Genomic DNA, 25,838 nt, shown 5'->3' on the forward strand with positions numbered 1-25,838 from the left:
ACAAACAGACTACTGACACACAAACAGTAAGACTACTGACACACAGACAGACTACTGACACACAAACAGACTACTGACACACAAACAGTAAGACTACTGACACACAGACAGACTACTGACACACAGACAGACTACTGACACACAAACAGTAAGACTACTGACACACAGACAGTAAGACTACTGACACACAAACAGTAAGACTACTGACACACAGACTACTGACACACAAACAGTAAGACTACTGACACACAGACTACTGACACACAAACAGTAAGACTACTGACACACAAACAGACTACTGACACACAAACAGTAAGACTACTGACACACAGACAGACTACTGACACACAAAAAGTAAGACTACTGACACACAAACAGACTACTGACACACAAACAGACTACTGACACACAAACAGACTACTGACACACAGACAGACTACTGACACACACATACAGACAGACTACTGACACACAAACAGACAGACTACTGACACACAGACAGACTACTGACACACAGACAGACTACTGACACACACATACAGACAGACTACTGACACACAAACAGTAAGACTACTGATACACAGACAGACTACTGACACACAGACAGACTACTGACACACAAACAGACTACTGACACACAAACAGTAAGACTACTGATACACAGACAGACTACTGACACAGAGACAGACTACTGACACACAAACAGTAAGACTACTGACACACAAACAGACTACTGACACACAGACAGACTACAGACACACACACAGTAAGACTACTGACACACACAGTAAGACTACTGACACACAAACAGACTACTGACACACAGACAGTCTACTGACACACAGACAGTAAGACTACTGACACACAGACTACTGACACACTAACAGACTACTGACACACAGACAGTCTACTGACACACAGACAGACTACAGACACACACACAGTAAGACTACTGACACACACACAGTAAGACTACTGACACACAAACAGACTACTGACACACAGACAGTCTACTGACACACAGACAGTAAGACTACTGACACACAGACTACTGACACACTAACAGACTACTGACACACAGACAGACTACTGACACACTAACAGACTACTGACACACAGACAGTCTACTGACACACAGACAGTAAGACTACTGACACACAAACAGACTACTGACACACAAACAGACTACTGACACACAGACAGACTACTGACACACAGACAGACTACTGACACACTAACAGACTACTGACACACAGACAGTCTACTGACACACAGACAGTAAGACTACTGACACACAAACAGACTACTGACACACAAACAGACTACTGACACACAGACAGTCTACTGACACACAGACAGTAAGACTACTGACACACAAACAGACTACTGACACACAGACAGACAGACTACTGACACACAGACAGACTACTGACACACAGACAGTAAGACTACTGACACAGAGACAGACTACTGACACACACACAGTAAGACTACTGACACAGAGACAGACTACTGACACACTAACAGACTACTGACACACACACAGTAAGACTACTGACACACACACAGTAAGACTACTGACACACAAACAGACAGACTACTGACACACAAACAGTAAGACTACTGACACACAGACAGACTACTGACACACAAACAGTAAGACTACTGACACACACATAGACTACTGACACACAAACAGTAAGACTACTGACACACACATAGACTACTGACACACAAACAGTAAGACTACTGACACACAAACAGATAGATAGACTACACACTTTGTGTGACAGTAGTCTGTCTGTTTGTGTGACAGTAGTCTGTCTGTGTCCAACAGGATCTGGACGATGTGACGAAGCTGTTTGAGCTTCTGAAGCAGAAAAGTGAGAATGAGACGGATCAGAGTGGAGCTGGAGAACGACTGAAGAACATCAAGGAGGAGGTGGAGAGGATGAAGAGACAGGTGGAGGACAAACTCAGACAGATACAAGGTAGTATTAATACTAAATTATGTTATACTTATAATAATGCAGTATATTATATTAATGTAGTATTAATACTAAATTATGTTATACTTATAATAATGCAGTATATTATATTAATGTAGTATTAATACTAAATTATGTTATACTTATAATAATGCAGTATATTGTTTTAATGTAGTATTAATACTAAATTATATTATACTTATAATAATGCAGTATATTATATTAATGTAGTATAATACTAAATTATATTATACTTATAATAATGCAGTATATTGTATTAATGTAGTATTAATACTAAATTATACTTATAATAATGCAGTACATTATATTAATGTAGTATTAATACTAAATTATATTATACTTATAATAATGCAGTATACTATATTCATACTTTATCTTGTTAAATTTTGTCAAATTCCACATTTTCATTTTAAAAGCTCCTTACGACAGTTATTGTAGGAACCCTTACCCTAGGAACAGTGGGAGGAACAGAAGTATCAGCGTCAGTTGTACTGCAGTATTACCTTCAGTAGTAGTATGTACAGTAGTACAGTATATCTTTTGTTTTCTATGTTGTCAGATCTAGAGGAGAAGATCCATCAGCTGATCAGGAGCAAAGAGGACAAAGCAGCCGAAGTATCCACGTTGCTGGAGACGGTGGATTCACTTCGAAAAGAAATCTCCAAACGAGCCGAAGTACACGTCAGCTGTACTTCATAAATACCACAGAGTACTGCATACTGAGACACACAATACTACTGAGTACTGCAAACTGAGACACAGGTCATCATAAATACTACTGAGTACTGCATACTGAGACACAACTACTACTGAGTACTGCAAACTGAGACACATAAATACTAATGAATACTGCATACTGAGACACTCTGTACTGCATACTGAGACACATAAGTACTAATGAATACTGCATACTAAGACACATAAATACTACTGAGAACTGCATACTGAGACACAGGTCATCATAAATACTACTGAGTACTGCATACTGAGACACTGTATACTGCATACTGAGACACATAAATACTATTGAATACTGCATACTGAGACACATAAAAACTATTGAATACTGCATACTGAGACGCATAAATACTACTGAGTACTGCATACTGAGACACATAAATACTAATGAGTACTACATACTGAGACACAAATACTACTGTGTACTGCATACTGAGACACATAAATACTAATGAGTACTGCATTCTGAGACACAAATACTAATGAGTACTGCATTCTGAGACACAAATACTACTGTGTACTGCATACTGAGACACAAATACTAATGAGTACTGCATTCTGAGACACAAATACTACTGTGTACTGCATACTGAGACACAAAAATACTAATGAGTACTGCATACTGAGACACAGGTCATCATAAATACCACTGAGTACTGCATACTGAGACACAAATACTAATAAGTACTGCATACTGAGACATATAAATACTAATGAGTACTGCATACTGAGACACATAAATACTACTGTGTACTGCATACTGAGACACATAAATACTACTGTCTAGTGTATACTGAGACACAGGTCATCATGAATACCATCAAGTACTGCATACTGACACACAACAACTACTGTGTACTGCATACTGAGACACATAAATACTAATGAGTACTGCATACTGAGACACAAATACTACTGGGTACTGCATACTGAGACATAAATACTAATGAGTACTGCATACTGAGACACAAATACTACTGGGTACTGCATACTGAGACATAAATACTAATGAGTACTGCATACTGAGACACATAAATACTATTGAGTACTGCATACTGAGACACATAAATACTACTGTGTACTGCATACTGAGACACAAATACTACTGGGTACTGCATACTGAGACATAAATACTAATGAGTACTGCATACTGAGACACATAAATACTATTGAGTACTGCATACTGAGACACATAAATACTACTGTGTACTGCATACTGAGACACAAATACTACTGTGTACTGCATACTGAGACACAAATACTACTGTCTAGTGCATACTGAGACACAGGTCATCATGAATACCATCAAGTACTGCATACTGACACACAACAACTACTGTGTACTGCATACTGAGACACATAAATACTAATGAGTACTGCATACTGAGACACAGGTCATCATGAATACCATCAAGTACTGCATACTGACACACAACAACTACTGTGTACTGCATACTGAGACACATAAATACTAATGAGTACTGCATACTGAGACACAAATACTACTGGGTACTGCATACTGAGACATAAATACTAATGAGTACTGCATACTGAGACACAAATACTACTGGGTACTGCATACTGAGACATAAATACTAATGAGTACTGCATACTGAGACACATAAATACTATTGAGTACTGCATACTGAGACACATAAATACTACTGAGTACTGCATACTGAGACACATAAACACTATTGAGTACTGCATACTGAGACACAAATAATACTGAGTACTGCATGCTAAGACACATAAATACTACTGAGTACTGCATGCTAAGACACATAAATACTACTGAGTACTGCATACTGAGACACAGGGCATCATAAGTACTACTGAGTACTACAAACATGACCATTTTAAGGATCAGTCTGGTATTTTTATATATTTCATTTTAAGACATAAAATCCCATTTAAAGACTTAAAACACTGTTGAATCTGGATCAATACTGGTTTATGAGTTTAATAGTTTATTGGTGTATTGATGATGTGTTGAATCTGGATCAATACTGGTTTATGAGTTTAATAGTTTATTGGTGTATTGATGATGTGTTGAATCTGGATCAATACTGGTTTATGAGTTTAATAGTTTATTGGTGTATTGATGATGTGTTGAATCTGGATCAATACTGGTTTAGAGTTTAATAGTTTATCGGGGTATTGATGAAGTGTTGAATCTGGATCAATACTGGTTTATGAGTTTATTAGTTTATCGGTGTATTGATTAACGTGTTGAATCTGGATCAATACTGGGTTTTGAGTTTAATGGTTTATCAGTGTATTGATGATGTGTTGAATGTGGTGTTCCTCAGGGTTCTAGTTTGGGACTCTGTAATGTTTTCTGTCTGATAAATTCAGACATTAATAAAATGTTGCACAGAGATGCTCAAACATGAAAGTTGCCTTGTGTTATTTTTTTTTTATTTTTTATTGGGATAGCAGTTCATATAAAAAGTCAAATATGTTTACAAAGTCAGTTTAAACTCTTCTGCAGTCCACATATTTCTGTATACAAAAACTATTTACAGGTTGGGAGAGGACCCCTGTGCATTAAAATAAATATATTAATTAATTAAATAAAAGGGTAGACTAGGGGAGATTTATGAGAAGCTAAAACAAATACCGCTTGTTAGATACAAGCAGTGTAACAGGTCCATCGTCGCCACGTGCGTAAGGATCCGGAGAGTCAGTTCGGCTTTCTTGGGTCATTCCGGAGGTATTTTCTATCCTGTTCATTGTTGTCCTACTTCTGGTAGTAACCCGTTTCTCCATATTTAAACAGTATTCACCAATTTTTAAGAAATACGCTTTTTCGGCGCAACTTTGACAAAACCGTTGGGGAGCTCTGAAGGTAGGCTGTCATCTTCTGTGGAGCAGAACCAGAACTCACCTTGTGTTTATTTTGAAGTTATGTGATGAACTTAACTGAGCTCACCTGTCTGTGTTTCTGCTGCTCACTTAACCCATACTTACTAACTCATTTGACTGATGAGATGATGACTGACATTAACCAACTGTTTACTACACTGAACAAAAATATAAACGCAACACTTTTGTTTTTGCTCCCATTTTTCATGAATCTGTTAGTGAGCACTTCTCCTTTGCCGAGATAATCCATCCCACCTCACAGGTGTGGCATATCAAGATGCTGATTAGACAGCATGAATATTGCACAGGTGTGCCTTTGGCTGGCCACAATAAAAGGCCACTCTGAAATGTGCAGTTTTGCTTTATTGGGGGGTCAGTATCTGGTGTGACCACCATTTGCCTCACGCAGTGCAACTCATCTCCTGCACATAGAGTTGATCAGGTTGTTGATTGTGGCCTGTGGGATGTTGGTCCACTCCTCTTCAATGGCTGTGCGAAGTTGCTGGATATTGGCAGGAACTGCCAATATCCAGCTAAATATCACCTAAATTAAAGTTTAAAATGAAGCAGGTTCACATGTCAATGACCAGTGTGACCTGAGAGTGATTTGATTTGTTGAACATTTAATTTGAATCATCGTTTGCGGAGGTTAAAAAACGCCTGAAGCTCCATTCAGTGAGGACCAACAAGCTCCTCGTTAATTTGACCGGGTGAAACTCAGGAGGACAAAGACTAAAGTGTCCTCAGGGGGTTGTGCAGAGTCACAAATGTGCGTCCTCCTCCTCCTGAGAGAAGACATGAAATAGATTCAGTGTGACGTCACTTCCTGATGACATCATCATCGCTGAAGTCCGTCCAGAATATACGTCTACAAATCCTCTTAGAAATCAGAGAGCAAAGACTCCTCTGAGAGTCTCCAGCATCAGAGTAATCTATTACATCCATGAGTACACTGCAGACGGGCTGCTAACAGCTCATTCAGCTCACACTGAATGGAGAACATCTACATGTTAATAAAGGTTCTAAAGAGAACAGCAGCAGCACTCGTCTGTAACCGACCTCACAACATTTTACAGACTCTCCTCAAACATTTTATTGATTCTGTCGATGTGAAAAGTTTGAATTTCTTTTCTCACCAAAAAACATCTGATTTATAAAATGTATGAAATATATTCACTGACTCACTATGTGTACGTTACTTCTTCTTCTTATTATTATTATTATTAATACTACATCAGTCTACTAATGATTCAACTTCAAATCTTTAAAGTTTACTCCATCATTCCTCCTGTACTGGTGTACTTTTACTCTGGTAGTACTTTAACTTTGTCGTGGTACTTGTCCTCCATGGAAGTACTTGTTATACGTGTTAACTTCTTAACAGGATCAGAGTTTTGATTGCAGACTGCCTCGGGGTGGGGGGGTGGGGGGGTGTTAATGTTTGTCCTCAGACGGATGATCTGATCTCTGATTGGCTGAGAGCTTCTTGGGTCTGCAGGCCTCCACATGTTCACAGTCATTACCCAGAATGCACCGGGGCTCTGAATGAGTCTTCAGATGTTTCAGGTGGGGGGTCAGATTCCCAGACACACACACACACACACACACACACACACACACGCACACACACACACACACACACACACACACACCTCTTTGTTGTTGCAGGTGAGGTTTGGGGGAGGGGTGTGTGTGTGTGTGTGTGTGTGTGTGTCTGGGGGGTCAGGAATGTCTTTGTCTGTGGAGGCCTGGGGGGGGTCGTCAGTTAATTGTAATAATAATTCTGAGCGACTTGTTTGAAGAAACCTGAACGGGTCCAGTTTGCTTCGATACAGAACTTTACAATCTACAGATCAAACTAAGAATATTGATTACAAACAAAAAGTTTGATGAACTTTTAACAGTCAAACTCATAGTTATGTTTCTGATTGTAAATCAATAAACTATAAGTATGTGGACAGTTGTTTCTCTTATCTGAGCAGTTTTTCAAAGGAAGTTCTGAACTGAGTTTCACATAAAGACACAAAATACACTGAGAGACAAAATACACTGAGACACAGAACCATAAAGCCACATACTTGACCACATACTTTTGGCCATGTAGTGGTGATTGAAGGAGCACAAAGAGTCATACTCAGGAAGTGAGGTAAGATTTTTTTCAGAATAAAAGCATGTGAAGGTGGGGTTCAGGACAGAATGTGTTAAAAAAGAGCTTTAAAATCACGTTTTATGTGTTTGTTGATTTGATTGATTATTTTATTGATCAAAAATTGTAATAATTTCAAATTATTTTAAATTTGCGTGTAAAGCAGTTGAATCATCACTTTTCCATAAACAGAAACGTATTAACAGAAATGTTTGTGAGTTTTTTTTATAACTGATAACTGACTGTTTATGAAAACTAAAGAAAAATGATCAAAGCATTATTTATAAGGCGAAATATAAACAATCCATACAGAAACATCGATTGGTGATGTAATCAATCAATCAATCAATCAATCAACCAATCAATCATAATAAAATCACTAAAAGAGCTTCTCTTTGATTTCTCTCCTGTTGTGGATTCATGAAAATGATTTCAGACATTTTTACATTTTCTTCTTTTATGTTGTTTTTATTTTGAACGTTTCTGTTTGTTGGTGCAGAATAAATCATACTGATAGACACACACTTTTATTTTGAATGTCAGCCCGGATGTGTCGTCCGGAGGTGTCGGTGCCGGTGGACTGAGGAGGCGGGGTCCGCCTCTGAGGAGATGTTGGTGGTCTGCGGGTTTTCAGGAGGTTCACTCGGTCTGAACGGAGGCGGATTACAAAGACTGAAGCGTTTAAACACAAAGTCCGAAGGTTTGAAACGTTGTATTATCTTTATGTTTGAAAAGTTTTATTATCTTTTTGTTTGAAACGTTTTATTATCTTTATGTTTGACAAGTTTTATTATCTTTTTGTTTGAAACGTCTTATTATCTTTATGTTTGAAAAGTTTTCGCAGAAAGTTTTTGAAGTGCAGGTTTCTTTGGTTTTCAGCTCTGCAGCAGTTTTTGTCTCCGAGGATCAGACTCAGGATCAGATTCAGGATCAGATTCAGGATCAGACTGAGGATCTCGGCATGTTGGAGCTTCAGCTCGCGGTGCTGCTCGGTGAGTTCACACGATTACTTGATTACTTTAATACTTTAATACATAATATCTTCAGTTTCCTTTATAAAATGTGAAACTGTCAGTTTAATGAAGTTTGATTTCTTCTGTTTGGAAACTAAAAGTTTAATTTCTCCGTTAAACTGAATCTTAATCACGACAAGGTGTTAAAATCAAACGTTTGATTACATCTTGGCCTAATTAAATGTAATTTAATGCAGTTGTTTGAGTGTGATCAGTTTGGTTTGAGTTTGAGGATTTAAACCTGATTTATGTCACTTCTGAGATTAAAGAAGAGAAAAGTGACTCTTAACTAATTAACTGTTGAACTGTGACTTTGATGTTAGGTTAAATTAAAGCTCAACTGATTAGGCGTCAATTAAAAACCTAATTGCAATCGATTAATTGTTGTCAATCTCAGTCAACTGAGTCATAATAATACATAATATATACCAAATATTCTATAAATACTAAGATGTTTCACAGTTTTTATAGATAAAACAATCAATTAAGTCATCTGCAGATTAATCTGAATAATCTTAATAATAATAATAAAAATAACAATAACAAAAGTAATAATAATCTTTCTCTGAAGCACAAAGCTGTCAAAGAAAAAGGTTGAATTCTCCTGGTTTTCACTCAAACACACACGTCTGTATTATTGATGTGGAAATTTATTTAATTAAAGTTAAATTAAAATTAAAATCCAAAACGAGTCAAATGCAAAATTAATGTGCTGAAGAGAATTTGAGATGAAACGAGTCGTTCTTCATCACTTCATTAAATTAATTAAATCAAATTAAATACATTTTTATTCCTGATTTGACAAATATTTGATGTTTGATCACAGATCAGTTTGATTGATTAGTTCAGGCTCTGATTAAATCTCTGCATCAGTCGTCTGTGAGTGAAACTTATCAGTGATAAGACGCACACACACACACACACACACACACACACACACACACACACACACACACACACAGACAGACAGACACACAGACACACACAGACACAGACAGACAGACAGACAGACAGACACACAGACACACAGACACACACACAGACAGACACACACACACACAGACAGACACACACACACAGACACACACATACACACAGACACACGCACACACGCACACAGACACACACATACACACACACAGACAGACAGACAGACACAGACACACACACACGCACACAGACACATATACAGACACATACACACACACACACACACACACACACACACACACACACACAATGTCCTCAGTGTCTGAGCTGATCAGTCAGAATCTGACAATAAGAATAATTTAAAGTCTCTACAGGAAATACCAATCATGATCTGTTTGTTTATGTTTGTTTACATTTGTTTACGTAGTGTTAAAAACTCTTCTTTGTTGGTGTCGTTAACACTGACCTGTCAATAAAACAGCTTCAACACCTCAGTGTGGTTTTATCTGACGTCTGCAGGTTTAACAGAGTCAGGCGTAACAGAGTCAGGCTTAACAGAGTCAGGCGTAACAGAGTCAGGCGAAACAGAGTCAGGTGAAACAGAGTCAGGCGAAACAGAGTCAGGCGAAACAGAGTCAGGCTTAACAGAGTCAGGCGAAACAGAGTCAGGCTTAACAGAGTCAGGCTTAACAGAGTCAGGCGAAACAGAGTCAGGCTTAACAGAGTCAGGCTTAACAGAGTCAGGCGAAACAGAGTCAGGCGAAACAGAGTCAGGCGAAACAGAGTCAGGCGAAACAGAGTCAGGCTTAACAGAGTCAGGTGAAACAGAGTCAGGTGAAACAGAGTCAGGCGAAACAGAGTCAGGCTTAACAGAGTCAGGCTTAACAGAGTCAGGCTTAACAGAGTCAGGCGAAACAGAGTCAGGCTTAACAGAGTCAGGCGAAACAGAGTCAGGCTTAACAGAGTCAGGCTTAACAGAGTCAGGCGAAACAGAGTCAGGCGAAACAGAGTCAGGCTTAACAGAGTCAGGCTTAACAGAGTCAGGCGAAACAGAGCCAGGCGAAACAGAGTCAGGCGAAACAGAGTCAGGCGAAACAGAGTCAGGCTTAACAGAGTCAGGCGAAACAGAGTCAGGCTTAACAGAGTCAGGCTTAACAGAGTCAGGCGAAACAGAGTCAGGCTTAACAGAGTCAGGCGAAACAGAGTCAGGCGAAACAGAGTCAGGCGAAACAGAGTCAGGCTTAACAGAGTCAGGCGAAACAGAGCCAGGCGAAACAGAGCCAGGCGAAACAGAGCCAGGCGAAACAGAGCCAGGCTTAACCGAGTCAGGCTTAACCGAGTCAGGCTTAACCGAGTCAGGCTTAACCGAGTCAGACTTAACCGAGTCAGGCGAAACAGAGCCAGGCTTAACCGAGTCAGGCGAAACAGAGTCAGGCGTAACAGAGTCAGGCGAAACAGAGTCAGGCGAAACAGAGTCAGGCTTAACAGAGTCAGGCGTGACAAAACCTAAACCTGCAGTCAGAGATAACAAGTTTGGTTAACATCGACGGTGGTTAACATCTTTGTTAAGTCAGGGTTTCTTCTTCAGGCTCTGTTTCTGTTCCCACAAAAACAACTAATGTTTAACTTCTTGTTCAGACTTTCACAATAAGAGCCTCTGCTCTCAGCTCTGAATTATGTTTAACTTCTGGTATAGACTTTCACAATAAGAGCCTCTGCTCTCAGCTCTGAATTATGTTTAACTTCTGGTTCAGACTTTCACAATAAGAGCCTCTGCTCTCAGCTCTGCAGGTGTTTACCTGTGCTCAGGAGGTTGGGGTGTCAGTGCGCGGGGCCCAAGATGATGTCAGCCTCCCGGAGCTCAGTGATGTGTGCACAGAGGGCAGCTGTTACCCAGCAACAGGAGACCTTCTGATTGGCCGAGCCCACCAACTGTCATCCACCTCCACCTGTGGACTGAAGCGACCCGAACCATTCTGCATCGTCAGCCACCTCCAGGTAAATAAACATCTGACCTATACGACAGACGGGTAAATAAACATCTGACCTATACGACAGACAGGTAAATAAACATCTGACCTATACGACAGACGGGTAAATAAACATCTGACCTATACGACAGACAGGTAAATAAACATCTGACCTATACGACAGACGGGTAAATAAACATCTGACCTATACGACAGACAGGTAAATAAACATCTGACCTATACGACAGACAGGTAAATAAACTACTAATGTACTTGTTGCTCGTCTGATCAGGTTTATCAGTAACATGTTGAATAGCTTCAGACTGTTTAGTTTTGATGATTTCAGTGAACTTTTCGAGTTGAAGCTGTGAGTCACAGACAGACAGGAAACAGGAAACATCCTGTAACACTTTAAATCTTAATCCTTTTTTCTGTCTCTGAGGATTTTTTTTATTAATCAATGCAGCACACACACCTGCAAACACAACTCCCTGCTGAATGACTTTGTATTTCTGCTGTTTGCAACAATGATCTCAATGAAAATGTTCCAATGTTTTTAACTCTGTCTGTGATGATTTTTAACCTTTCAGTTCAATAAGGTCTGTTCTGTGTCATCGCATTTACGTCTTCGGACCTCCTGGTTGTGGTACCCTAACATTACTAAACAACTTAGCTACATGCTAATGTTGCTAACAGTAGGTAGCGATGTAGACTCCAACCATATTTCTTTAACAAACCCGAGGCAGCATCAGTCACACACACACACACACACAAAGATGATTACCATTTGAACACTTCAGTGTGTCTGTACTGCTTCAACCTGAATGGACAGTCAGTTTGTGTAAACTATGTGTGTGAGTGTTTATGTGTGTGTCTGTGTGTGTGTTTCCTGTGTAAAATCACCTCCCTATAAGGAAACACTGAGCTGTAACAGCAGACAGAAATGTATCCAGATGTTTCTGTGGAGAAAAAACAGAGGATGTCAAACTGAAGGTGTCCAATCAGGATAAGATGGATATATCTTCCATCAAATTATTCTAAAGTTAAAGAAGAAAACTGCAGTTTGTGTTGCTGTACTGACAGAACAGAACCGACGTGAGGAACAACATTAGATTTACAGTGGGTCCAAAAGTCTGAGACCATGTTATCACATAAAGCTGGAAATAATCTGAAGGATTCAAAAGTCAAAAAAAGTTTCAGAAGTTAAATTGTTATTCTAATCAAAGAGGGTCTTTCTCTGTGTTACATCATGACTAGAGTAAAGGTTTCTAATGGAGCTCGAAAACACTTACAGAAAGTTAGTTGCATCACTCATCACTCCCCTCATCAGTCATCACTCCCCTCATCACTCCCCTCATCAGTCATCACTCCCCTCATCACTCCTCTCATCACTCATCACTCCCCTCATCACTCCCCTCATCACTCATCACTCCCCTCATAACTCATCACTCCCCTCATCACTCCACTCATCACTCATCACTCCCCTCATCACTCATCACTCCACTCATCACTCCCTTCATCACTCCCCTCATCACTCATCACTCCCCTCATCACTCACTCACCTCATCACTGATCACTCCCCTCATCACTCATCACTCCCCTCATCACTCACTCACCTCATCACTGATCACTCCCCTCATCACTCATCACTCCCCTCATCACTCCACTCATCACTCATCACTCCCCTCATCACTCCCCTCATCACTCCCCTCATCACTCCACTCATCACTCACTCACCTCATCACTCATCACTCCACTCATCACTCCCCTCATCACTCATCACTCCCCTCATCACTCACTCACCTCATCACTGATCACTCCCCTCATCACTCCACTCATCACTCATCACTCCACTCATCACTCCCTTCATCACTCCCCTCATCACTCCCCTCATCACTCCACTCATCACTCCCCTCATCACTCATCACTCCCCTCATCACTCATCACTCCACTCATCACTCCCCTCATCACTCATCACTCCCCTCATCACTCCCCTCATCACTCACTCACCTCATCACTCCACTCATCACTCCACTCATCACTCATCACTCCCCTCATCACTCACTCACCTCATCACTGATCACTCCCCTCATCACTCATCACTCCACTCATCACTCCCCTCATCACTCACTCACTTCATCACTGATCACTCCCCTCATCACTCATCACTCCCCTCATCACTCCCCTCATCACTCCCCTCATCACTCATCACTCCTCTCATCACTCATCACTCCCCTCATCACTCATCACTCCACTCATCACTCCCCTCATCACTCCCCTCATCACTCATCACTCACCTCATCACTGATTACTCCCCTCATCACTCCACTCATCACTCCCCTCATCACTCCCCTCATCACTCCACTCATCACTCACTCACCTCATCACTCATCACTCCCCTTTCTGTCTCTCATTAACCAGGAGGAGAAGAAGTGTTTCATGTGTGACTCAACAGTGCAGTACGACGAGCGTACGGATCAGACGAGTGGTCATCGTATCGAGAACGTCGTCACCACATTTGCTCCAAATAGACTGAAGACCTGGTGGCAGTCTGAGAACGGTGAGAACCACCACACAGCTCAGAGGTCAGAGGTCAGTTGGAGGTGAGCGGTCTGACATGAACTCCTCCTCCTCAGTCAGTCGTGCTGGTTCAGGTTCAGGTTCAGCTGGAGTCTGATGAACTGATCACAGATCAGCTGACGTTAACTTTATTAAAGCAGGACATCAGCTCAGAGACAAACCGTTCATTTTAGACCAAAGAGCTCAAAGAACTCGCCTCAGGAACAAGTCTTGTTTGTGTTTCTACTGTTTGATAGTTATTTTTTATGATGTATGCTGCGTTCACAGCACACCGTTTAGACATTGATTAATACTTGAATTCAATATCCACGTGTGTGCGCAGCTCCTTCATCACTCTGAATGTTAATGGAGTCCCCACTCTACTGCGGAGGACGAAAACCTCCTTTTCATTTGCTTGGCTGAGGCTTTCCTCAAGGCCACTGCCTCAGGGTTGTGAGCAACATAGTCTAGCATCACTAACATGTATTGGTGGCACTCTCTGGAAGAGGCCCCATCATATCCAGTCCAGCTGATGAACAGTGGAATTAGAGGATTCAGAAGTTATGAGTGGTTCAAAGTTGGGAGTGGGCTTGAGTTTGAGTTTGATATTAGATTAGGCTCGATTTAATTAAAGGGGACTGTTGGGCCTCTGAGGTGGTATACGCTCTACTGAGTGCCATTCAAGTTATATATTGGCATGACTGTCTGATGTTTTCCTGTCTGCAGGTTTGGAGAATGTTACCATCCAGCTTAACCTGGAGGCCGAGTTTCACTTCACACATCTCATCATGACTTTCAAGGTGAGTTCTACACAGGTACACACGGTGTGGGAGCTGATTACTCCAACAGTGTCAAATTTACACTGAATATAAACACTGTTCTGATTGGTCAGGCTCCTCTATAGACACTAGCTGTGTCTGAAATCATTTCCTGTTTATATTTGTGCGTAAATATAGTATAGTGTCAATACCATGTCTACTTCTTTCTGCTAAACAATCCCACAATGCAACACTCTGCATATTATAGATTAGTAGATTAGAGTTTAGTGACTCTACAGCTGTCAGTAATGAAGATTAAAGTCTGAACTCAAACTGTTTTAATAAGGACGAGGTAAAAAGAAATTTAAGGCAACGTCACTGAAGCTGAAAAAGAAGCTGGTTTCACGTTGATGTCTGGGAGCTCTCACTCACTCACTCACTCACTCACTCACTCACTCACTCACTCACTCACTCACTCACACACAGTTGCCACAGTTGTTCCTAACAATGCTTGGAAATTAGAGACGTACACAGTAACTGAATGAGGCGACTCTATGCTCTCTTGCCCATGGAAAAGAAAGACGGTTCTTAAAAGGTTCACAAGTTGAACCAAGCCTCAGCGTGTTGGTCGGTTAAGTGAACCAGGATATGATGTTTATTAAAGATCCTCAGAGTTTCTCAGATGTTCCTGCGACATAGGGAATGACAATGTTTTTACGTTTTCTCGTCTCCTCCTCTCTGTCTGCTCTGGATCTTTTAGAGGTTTTGGCAAAGGTCCAGTTTGGGTAGCCACAGGTTTTAATTGCTCCCCTGATGTGCTTCTGTTCCTTCTCCCTCCCCTCTTTCTTTGTGGGTTAGGATTAGGGTTAGAACCCTAAACCATTGAGCTGAGTTCCCTCCCCAGACAGCTTAACAACCATTCACACCTGGGCTCACCTAGCCCTAGCAACCCACATTAAGGCCGGTTGGGTCAACGGACCCACAAGTGGCCCTAAAGATTCTGAAACTCAGAGCTCACACGTGTCCTTAATGACTGTAAGGACACTCCCACACAGAGTTGAAAAGCCTGCAAACTCCCCTCCAGTTAGTTAGAAGTGAAGAAGCCTCTTGGATGAGAGATGAAACATCTTCAAGAAACTGAAACAAGTCCAGTTGACTACAATACAGCACTCAGAATTACCATGACCTGGATGACTGATACCCTTCATCAACATCAGAGATAGTATAAGACAGGAAGATCTCCACTACTGCATGAAAAACAGAGGCTGCTTTTCCTGGTTGACATCAGAGGTCCTTAGTCTTCTGAGGAACAGCAGCCTCTGCTGCAGCCAGGAGCAGATGACATGGACCTGGAACAGTAGTTTGTAATAAGTGTGAATGGCCAGGTACCTGGTGATGGTGAGTGGTCACAGAGAGTCTTGAGGTCAAACACTATGTCTTTTGTGTTGAGGATGAGATGATGTTTGTTGCACCACTGTACAAAGATCTGCAGGGTAGACTTAAACAGTAATACAACACTGTTCAGACGTTCTTTATTTGTTCTGCTGTTGATTCTCGGTGGGATCAGTAGAACCCTCCAATGATATTTAATGTTTTCTGACATCATTCTGTCCCCTTAGACGTTTCGACCTGCTGCCATGGTGATTGAGCGATCAGCTGATTTTGGGAAGAACTGGCAGGTTTATCGTTACTTCGCATACGACTGCGAGACCTCCTTCCCGTCTGTTTCCCAGGGTCCAATGCACAAAGTCGATGATGTCATCTGTGACTCACGTTACTCTGACATTGAGCCGTCCACTGAAGGAGAGGTAACCACAGTCTTAATCAGGAAATGATGGCATCACACACCTGATGAGAAAGTTGGATAATCTCGTCAATCATCTGTTTGTTTTTTTCAGGTGATTTTCAGAGTTCTGGACCCGGCGTTCAAGATTGATGATCCCTATAGTCCCAGAATCCAGAGTGAGTCTCCTCAAACCAATCTGTCAGGACTATTGTTGAGCTAGAATTTTGAGCTATCATTGATCACCTGTTATTGACCTTCTGTTCAGACATGTTGAAAATCACAAACCTGCGGGTGAAGTTCACTAAACTTCATACACTGGGAGACAACCTGCTGGACTCTCGTATGGAGATCAAAGAGAAGTATTACTACGCCATCTACGACATGGTGGTCCGAGGAAACTGCTTCTGCCCCCATCCAGGGAACAGGGCAGACCAGAGAGGGCATGGTGAGTCCTGAAGGGGGCATGGGGAGTCCTGATTGCCACGGGGCAGTATCAAAGGGACGTAGTAGTATTTAAGGGGCGGGGCAGTATTGAAGGGGGCAGCTGTTGCTGTTCATTCGGTCCAGATTCTGTTTTGATTCTGTGTTGGACTTTATTCTTCAGTGGAAGCAGAAACACACTTCTTACTTTTGAGAGAAAACCACTGATGACAGTTTTCAGTTGATCATAATGTTTAAAGTCATGAAAACTTAATGACAGATCCCAATATCACTATCAATCAATATCTATTGATTGATTATTGTGACAGTTGATCAGATTTAGTGCGTATGTGTGAGTTTGTGTGTTTTGTGTGTTCAGGTTCACGGTCACTGCATGTGTAACCACAACACTAAAGGTCTGAACTGTGAACAGTGTCAGGACTTCCACCACGACCTGCCGTGGAGACCAGCTGAGGGACGCAACACCAACGCCTGCAAGAGTGAGTCCATACTGGTTTCTGCTGGTTTCTGCTGGTCTCTACTGGTCTCCATTGGGTTCCGGTGGACTAAAACTAGTTTAAAACTTTTGATAGCAGTACGTACCTGATGGTCTAAATGGATCCTGAAACAGCTCAGATATTTGCTGCTTTAAAATCTGACATCAAAATAAAATGTGTCACTTCAGGTTTCAGTTTGTTCTCAGGAATTAATATGAATCAATAATCAACTGTTGCAGATGAAACGACAGTCGGTTATATATTAACTAAACTTGAACTGTGTCGATGTGTTGGCTGATTGAATCTCGTCTTTTCTCAGAGTGTAACTGTAACCAGCACTCAGACTCGTGTCACTTCGACATAGCCGTGTTCAAGGCTTCTGGAAACGTCAGCGGAGGAGTTTGTGACGACTGTCGTCATAACAGCGCCGGACACAACTGCGAACAGTGTAAACCGTTTTACTACCAACATCCAGAGAGAGACGTCAGAGATCCCAACATCTGCCAACGTGAGTCCAGACCGCCTGAGTCCAGACTGTCTGATCTGTGTGAACCAAGACCAGAGTGTGTGATTGATATATGGGTGTGTCAGGAACTGAAGTGTATAGATGTGAAGTGGACGTCTTCAGAAAGATGGATCAGTAAAACAGTTTAGTCGTCTTTATTTTCTCCTAAACTGTGTGTGGATCCATCCACATTTTCCACCTTCATCCAATTTTGTCCTGCGTGTGTTTCCGTAGCCTGTAACTGTGACCCTCTGGGCTCTCTGAACGGAGGAATCTGTGACGGTCTGACGGACGTTCGAGCCGGACTGATCGCTGGTCAGTGTCGCTGTAAAGTCAACGTGGAGGGAGAACGCTGCGAGCGCTGCAGGGAGGCGACCTACGGGCTGAGCGACACGCCTGAAGGCTGCAGGGGTACGACACTGTACACAACACTACACTACAGGACGACACAACACTACACTACAGGACGACACGACACTTCACTACAGGACGACACGACACTTCACTACAGGACGACACGACACTTCACTACAGGACGACACGACACTTCACTACAGGACGACACGACACTTCACTACAGGACGACACGACACTACACTACAGGACGACACGACACTTCACTACAGGACGACACGACACTACACTACAGGACGACACGACACTTCACTACAGGACGACACGACACTTCACTACAGGACGACACGACACTTCACTACAGGACGACACAACACTTCACTACAGGACGACACAACGCTTCACAACACTACACTACAGGACGACACGACACTTCACTACAGGACGACACGACACTTCACTACAGGACGACACGACACTACACTACAGGACGACACGACACTTCACTACAGGACGACACAACGCTTCACAACACTACACTACAGGACGACACAACGCTTCACAACACTACACTACAGGACGACACAACACTTCACTACAGGACGACACAACGCTTCACAACACTACACTACAGGACGACACAACACTTCACTACAGGACGACACGACACTACACTACAGGACGACACAACGCTTCACAACACTACACTACAGGACGACACAACACTTCACTACAGGACGACACGACACTTCACTACAGGACGACACGACACTTCACTACAGGACGACACGACACTTCACTACAGGACGACACAACGCTTCACAACACTACACTACAGGATAACACAACACTACACTACAGGACGACACGACACTACACTACAGGACGACACGACACTACACTACAGGACGACACGACACTACACTACAGGACAACACAACACTTCACTACAGGACGACACGACACTTCACTACAGGACGACACGACACTACACTACAGGTAGACACGACACTTCACTACAGGACGACACGACACTTCACTACAGGACGACACGACACAACACGACACTTCACTACAGGACGACACGACACAACACGACACTTCACTACAGGACGACACAACACTTCACTACAGGACGACACGACACTTCACTACAGGACGACACGACACTACACTACAGGACGACACAACACTTCACTACAGGACGACACAATGCTTCACGACACTACACTACAGGACGACACGACACTTCACTACAGGACGACACGACACTTCACTACAGGACGACACGACACTTCACTACAGGACGACACGACACTACACTACAGGACGACACAACACTTCACTACAGGACGACACAATGCTTCACGACACTACACTACAGGACGACACGACACTACACTACAGGACGACACGACACTTCACTACAGGACGACACGACACTACACTACAGGACGACACAACACTACACTACAGGTAGACACGACACTTCACTACAGGACGACACGACACTTCACTACAGGACGACACGACACAACACGACACTTCACTACAGGACGACACAACACTTCACTACAGGACGACACGACACTTCACTACAGGACGACATGACACTTCACTACAGGACGACACGACACTTCACTACAGGACGACACGACACTTCACTACAGGACGACACGACACTTCACTACAGGACGACACAACGCTTCACTACAGGACGACACGACACTTCACTACAGGACGACATGACACTTCACTACAGGACGACACGACACTTCACTACAGGACGACACAACGCTTCACTACAGGACGACACGACACTTCACTACAGGACGACACGACACTTCACTACAGGACGACACGACACTTCACTACAGGACGACACAACGCTTCACTACAGGACGACACGACACTTCACTACAGGACGACACGACACTTCACTACAGGACGACACGACACTACACTACAGGACGACACGACACTTCACTACAGGACGACACGACACTACACTACAGGACGACACGACACTTCACTACAGGACGACACGACACTTCACTACAGGACGACACAACGCTTCACAACACTACACTACAGGACGACACAACACTTCACTACAGGACGACACGACACTTCACTACAGGACGACACGACACTACACTACAGGACGACACGACACTTCACTACAGGACGACACGACACTACACTACAGGACGACACGACACTACACTACAGGACGACACGACACTTCACTACAGGACGACACGACACTTCACTACAGGACGACACGACACTACACTACAGGACGACACGACACTACACTACAGGACGACACGACACTACACTACAGGACGACACGACACTTCACTACAGGACGACACGACACTACACTACAGGACGACACGACACTTCACTACAGGACGACACAACACTTCACTACAGGACGACACAACGCTTCACAACACTACACTACAGGACGACACAACACTTCACTACAGGACGACACGACACTTCACTACAGGACGACACGACACTTCACTACAGGACGACACGACACTTCACTACAGGACGACACGACACTTCACTACAGGACGACACGACACTACACTACAGGACGACACGACACTTCACTACAGGACGACACGACACTTCACTACAGGACGACACGACACTTCACTACAGGACGACACGACACTACACTACAGGACGACACGACACTACACTACAGGACGACACGACACTACACTACAGGACGACACGACACTACACTACAGGACGACACGACACTTCACTACAGGACGACACGACACTACACTACAGGACGACACGACACTTCACTACAGGACGACACGACACTACACTACAGGACGACACGACACTACACTACAGGACGACACGACACTTCACTACAGGACGACACAACGCTTCACAACACTACACTACAGGACGACACGACACTTCACTACAGGACGACACGACACTTCACTACAGGACGACACAACGCTTCACGACACTACACTACAGGACGACACGACACTTCACTACAGGACGACACGACACTTCACTACAGGACGACACAACGCTTCACGACACTACACTACAGGACGACACGACACTTCACTACAGGACGACACGACACTTCACTACAGGACGACACGACACTACACTACAGGACGACACGACACTTCACTACAGGACGACACGACACTTCACTACAGGACGACACGACACTACACTACAGGACGACACGACACTTCACTACAGGACGACACGACACTTCACTACAGGACGACACGACACTACACTACAGGACGACACGACACTTCACTACAGGACGACACAACACTTCACTACAGGACGACACAACGCTTCACGACACTACACTACAGGACGACACGACACTTCACTACAGGACGACACGACACTTCACTACAGGACGACACGACACTTCACTACAGGACGACACGACACTACACTACAGGACGACACGACACTTCACTACAGGACGACACGACACTTCACTACAGGACGACACGACACAACACGACACTTCACTACAGGACGACACAACACTTCACTACAGGACGACACGACACTTCACTACAGGACGACACAACGCTTCACTACAGGACGACACGACACTTCACTACAGGACGACACGACACTTCACTACAGGACGACACAACGCTTCACTACAGGACGACACGACACTTCACTACAGGACGACACGACACTTCACTACAGGACGACACGACACTACACTACAGGACGACACGACACTTCACTACAGGACGACACGACACTACACTACAGGACGACACGACACTACACTACAGGACGACACGACACTTCACTACAGGACGACACGACACTTCACTACAGGACGACACGACACTTCACTACAGGACGACACGACACTACACTACAGGACGACACGACACTTCACTACAGGACGACACGACACTTCACTACAGGACGACACGACACTACACTACAGGACGACACGACACTTCACTACAGGACGACACGACACTACACTACAGGACGACACGACACTACACTACAGGACGACACGACACTTCACTACAGGACGACACGACACTTCACTACAGGACGACACGACACTTCACTACAGGACGACACGACACTACACTACAGGACGACACGACACTACACTACAGGACGACACGACACTACACTACAGGACGACACGACACTTCACTACAGGACGACACGACACTACACTACAGGACGACACGACACTTCACTACAGGACGACACAACACTTCACTACAGGACGACACAACGCTTCACAACACTACACTACAGGACGACACAACACTTCACTACAGGACGACACGACACTTCACTACAGGACGACACGACACTTCACTACAGGACGACACGACACTTCACTACAGGACGACACGACACTTCACTACAGGACGACACGACACTACACTACAGGACGACACGACACTTCACTACAGGACGACACGACACTTCACTACAGGACGACACGACACTTCACTACAGGACGACACGACACTACACTACAGGACGACACGACACTACACTACAGGACGACACGACACTACACTACAGGACGACACGACACTACACTACAGGACGACACGACACTTCACTACAGGACGACACGACACTACACTACAGGACGACACGACACTTCACTACAGGACGACACGACACTACACTACAGGACGACACGACACTACACTACAGGACGACACGACACTTCACTACAGGACGACACAACGCTTCACAACACTACACTACAGGACGACACGACACTTCACTACAGGACGACACGACACTTCACTACAGGACGACACAACGCTTCACGACACTACACTACAGGACGACACGACACTTCACTACAGGACGACACGACACTTCACTACAGGACGACACAACGCTTCACGACACTACACTACAGGACGACACGACACTTCACTACAGGACGACACGACACTTCACTACAGGACGACACGACACTACACTACAGGACGACACGACACTTCACTACAGGACGACACGACACTTCACTACAGGACGACACGACACTACACTACAGGACGACACGACACTTCACTACAGGACGACACGACACTTCACTACAGGACGACACGACACTACACTACAGGACGACACGACACTTCACTACAGGACGACACAACACTTCACTACAGGACGACACAACGCTTCACGACACTACACTACAGGACGACACGACACTTCACTACAGGACGACACGACACTTCACTACAGGACGACACGACACTTCACTACAGGACGACACGACACTACACTACAGGACGACACGACACTTCACTACAGGACGACACGACACTTCACTACAGGACGACACGACACAACACGACACTTCACTACAGGACGACACAACACTTCACTACAGGACGACACGACACTTCACTACAGGACGACACAACGCTTCACTACAGGACGACACGACACTTCACTACAGGACGACACGACACTTCACTACAGGACGACACAACGCTTCACTACAGGACGACACGACACTTCACTACAGGACGACACGACACTTCACTACAGGACGACACGACACTACACTACAGGACGACACGACACTTCACTACAGGACGACACGACACTACACTACAGGACGACACGACACTACACTACAGGACGACACGACACTTCACTACAGGACGACACGACACTTCACTACAGGACGACACGACACTTCACTACAGGACGACACGACACTACACTACAGGACGACACGACACTACACTACAGGACGACACGACACTACACTACAGGACGACACGACACTTCACTACAGGACGACACGACACTACACTACAGGACGACACGACACTTCACTACAGGACGACACAACACTTCACTACAGGACGACACAACGCTTCACAACACTACACTACAGGACGACACAACACTTCACTACAGGACGACACGACACTTCACTACAGGACGACACGACACTTCACTACAGGACGACACGACACTTCACTACAGGACGACACGACACTTCACTACAGGACGACACGACACTACACTACAGGACGACACGACACTTCACTACAGGACGACACGACACTTCACTACAGGACGACACGACACTTCACTACAGGACGACACGACACTACACTACAGGACGACACGACACTACACTACAGGACGACACGACACTACACTACAGGACGACACGACACTACACTACAGGACGACACGACACTTCACTACAGGACGACACGACACTACACTACAGGACGACACGACACTTCACTACAGGACGACACGACACTACACTACAGGACGACACGACACTACACTACAGGACGACACGACACTTCACTACAGGACGACACAACGCTTCACAACACTACACTACAGGACGACACGACACTTCACTACAGGACGACACGACACTTCACTACAGGACGACACAACGCTTCACGACACTACACTACAGGACGACACGACACTTCACTACAGGACGACACGACACTTCACTACAGGACGACACAACGCTTCACGACACTACACTACAGGACGACACGACACTTCACTACAGGACGACACGACACTTCACTACAGGACGACACGACACTACACTACAGGACGACACGACACTTCACTACAGGACGACACGACACTTCACTACAGGACGACACGACACTACACTACAGGACGACACGACACTTCACTACAGGACGACACGACACTTCACTACAGGACGACACGACACTACACTACAGGACGACACGACACTTCACTACAGGACGACACAACGCTTCACGACACTACACTACAGGACGACACGACACTTCACTACAGGACGACACGACACTTCACTACAGGACGACACGACACTTCACTACAGGACGACACGACACTACACTACAGGACGACACGACACTTCACTACAGGACGACACGACACTTCACTACAGGACGACACGACACAACACGACACTTCACTACAGGACGACACAACACTTCACTACAGGACGACACGACACTTCACTACAGGACGACACAACGCTTCACTACAGGACGACACGACACTTCACTACAGGACGACACGACACTTCACTACAGGACGACACAACGCTTCACTACAGGACGACACGACACTTCACTACAGGACGACACGACACTTCACTACAGGACGACACGACACTACACTACAGGACGACACGACACTTCACTACAGGACGACACGACACTACACTACAGGACGACACGACACTACACTA

General features: G+C 44.2%; 2 protein-coding genes across 2 annotated transcripts in view; both read left to right on the top strand.

Annotated features, from left to right (window-relative positions):
* The window catches only part of lamb4 (laminin, beta 4), a 51,727-nt gene extending 49,019 nt beyond the window's left edge, over nucleotides 1-2,708 (top strand). Inside the window, exons 35-36 of the mRNA XM_073471704.1 lie at nucleotides 1,838-1,991; nucleotides 2,569-2,708. Of these exons, the coding sequence (XP_073327805.1) occupies nucleotides 1,838-1,991; nucleotides 2,569-2,708 (294 nt within the window). The remainder of the gene's footprint in view (nucleotides 1-1,837; nucleotides 1,992-2,568) is intronic.
* A 5,682-nt stretch (nucleotides 2,709-8,390) lies between these two features.
* The window catches only part of lamb1a (laminin, beta 1a), a 45,058-nt gene continuing 27,610 nt past the window's right edge, over nucleotides 8,391-25,838 (top strand). The window contains 12 exon segments of the mRNA XM_073472173.1: nucleotides 8,391-8,461; nucleotides 8,641-8,753; nucleotides 11,488-11,702; nucleotides 14,096-14,234; nucleotides 14,960-15,033; nucleotides 16,611-16,799; nucleotides 16,890-16,953; nucleotides 17,043-17,184; nucleotides 17,186-17,222; nucleotides 17,577-17,697; nucleotides 18,014-18,202; nucleotides 18,434-18,610. Coding sequence (XP_073328274.1) covers nucleotides 8,723-8,753; nucleotides 11,488-11,702; nucleotides 14,096-14,234; nucleotides 14,960-15,033; nucleotides 16,611-16,799; nucleotides 16,890-16,953; nucleotides 17,043-17,184; nucleotides 17,186-17,222; nucleotides 17,577-17,697; nucleotides 18,014-18,202; nucleotides 18,434-18,610 — 1,378 coding nt within the window. The 5' untranslated portion in view covers nucleotides 8,391-8,461; nucleotides 8,641-8,722.

The sequence above is a fragment of the Pagrus major genome, chromosome 8 (genome assembly GCF_040436345.1).
Source record: "Pagrus major chromosome 8, Pma_NU_1.0".
NCBI classification, from domain to species: domain Eukaryota; kingdom Metazoa; phylum Chordata; class Actinopteri; order Spariformes; family Sparidae; genus Pagrus; species Pagrus major.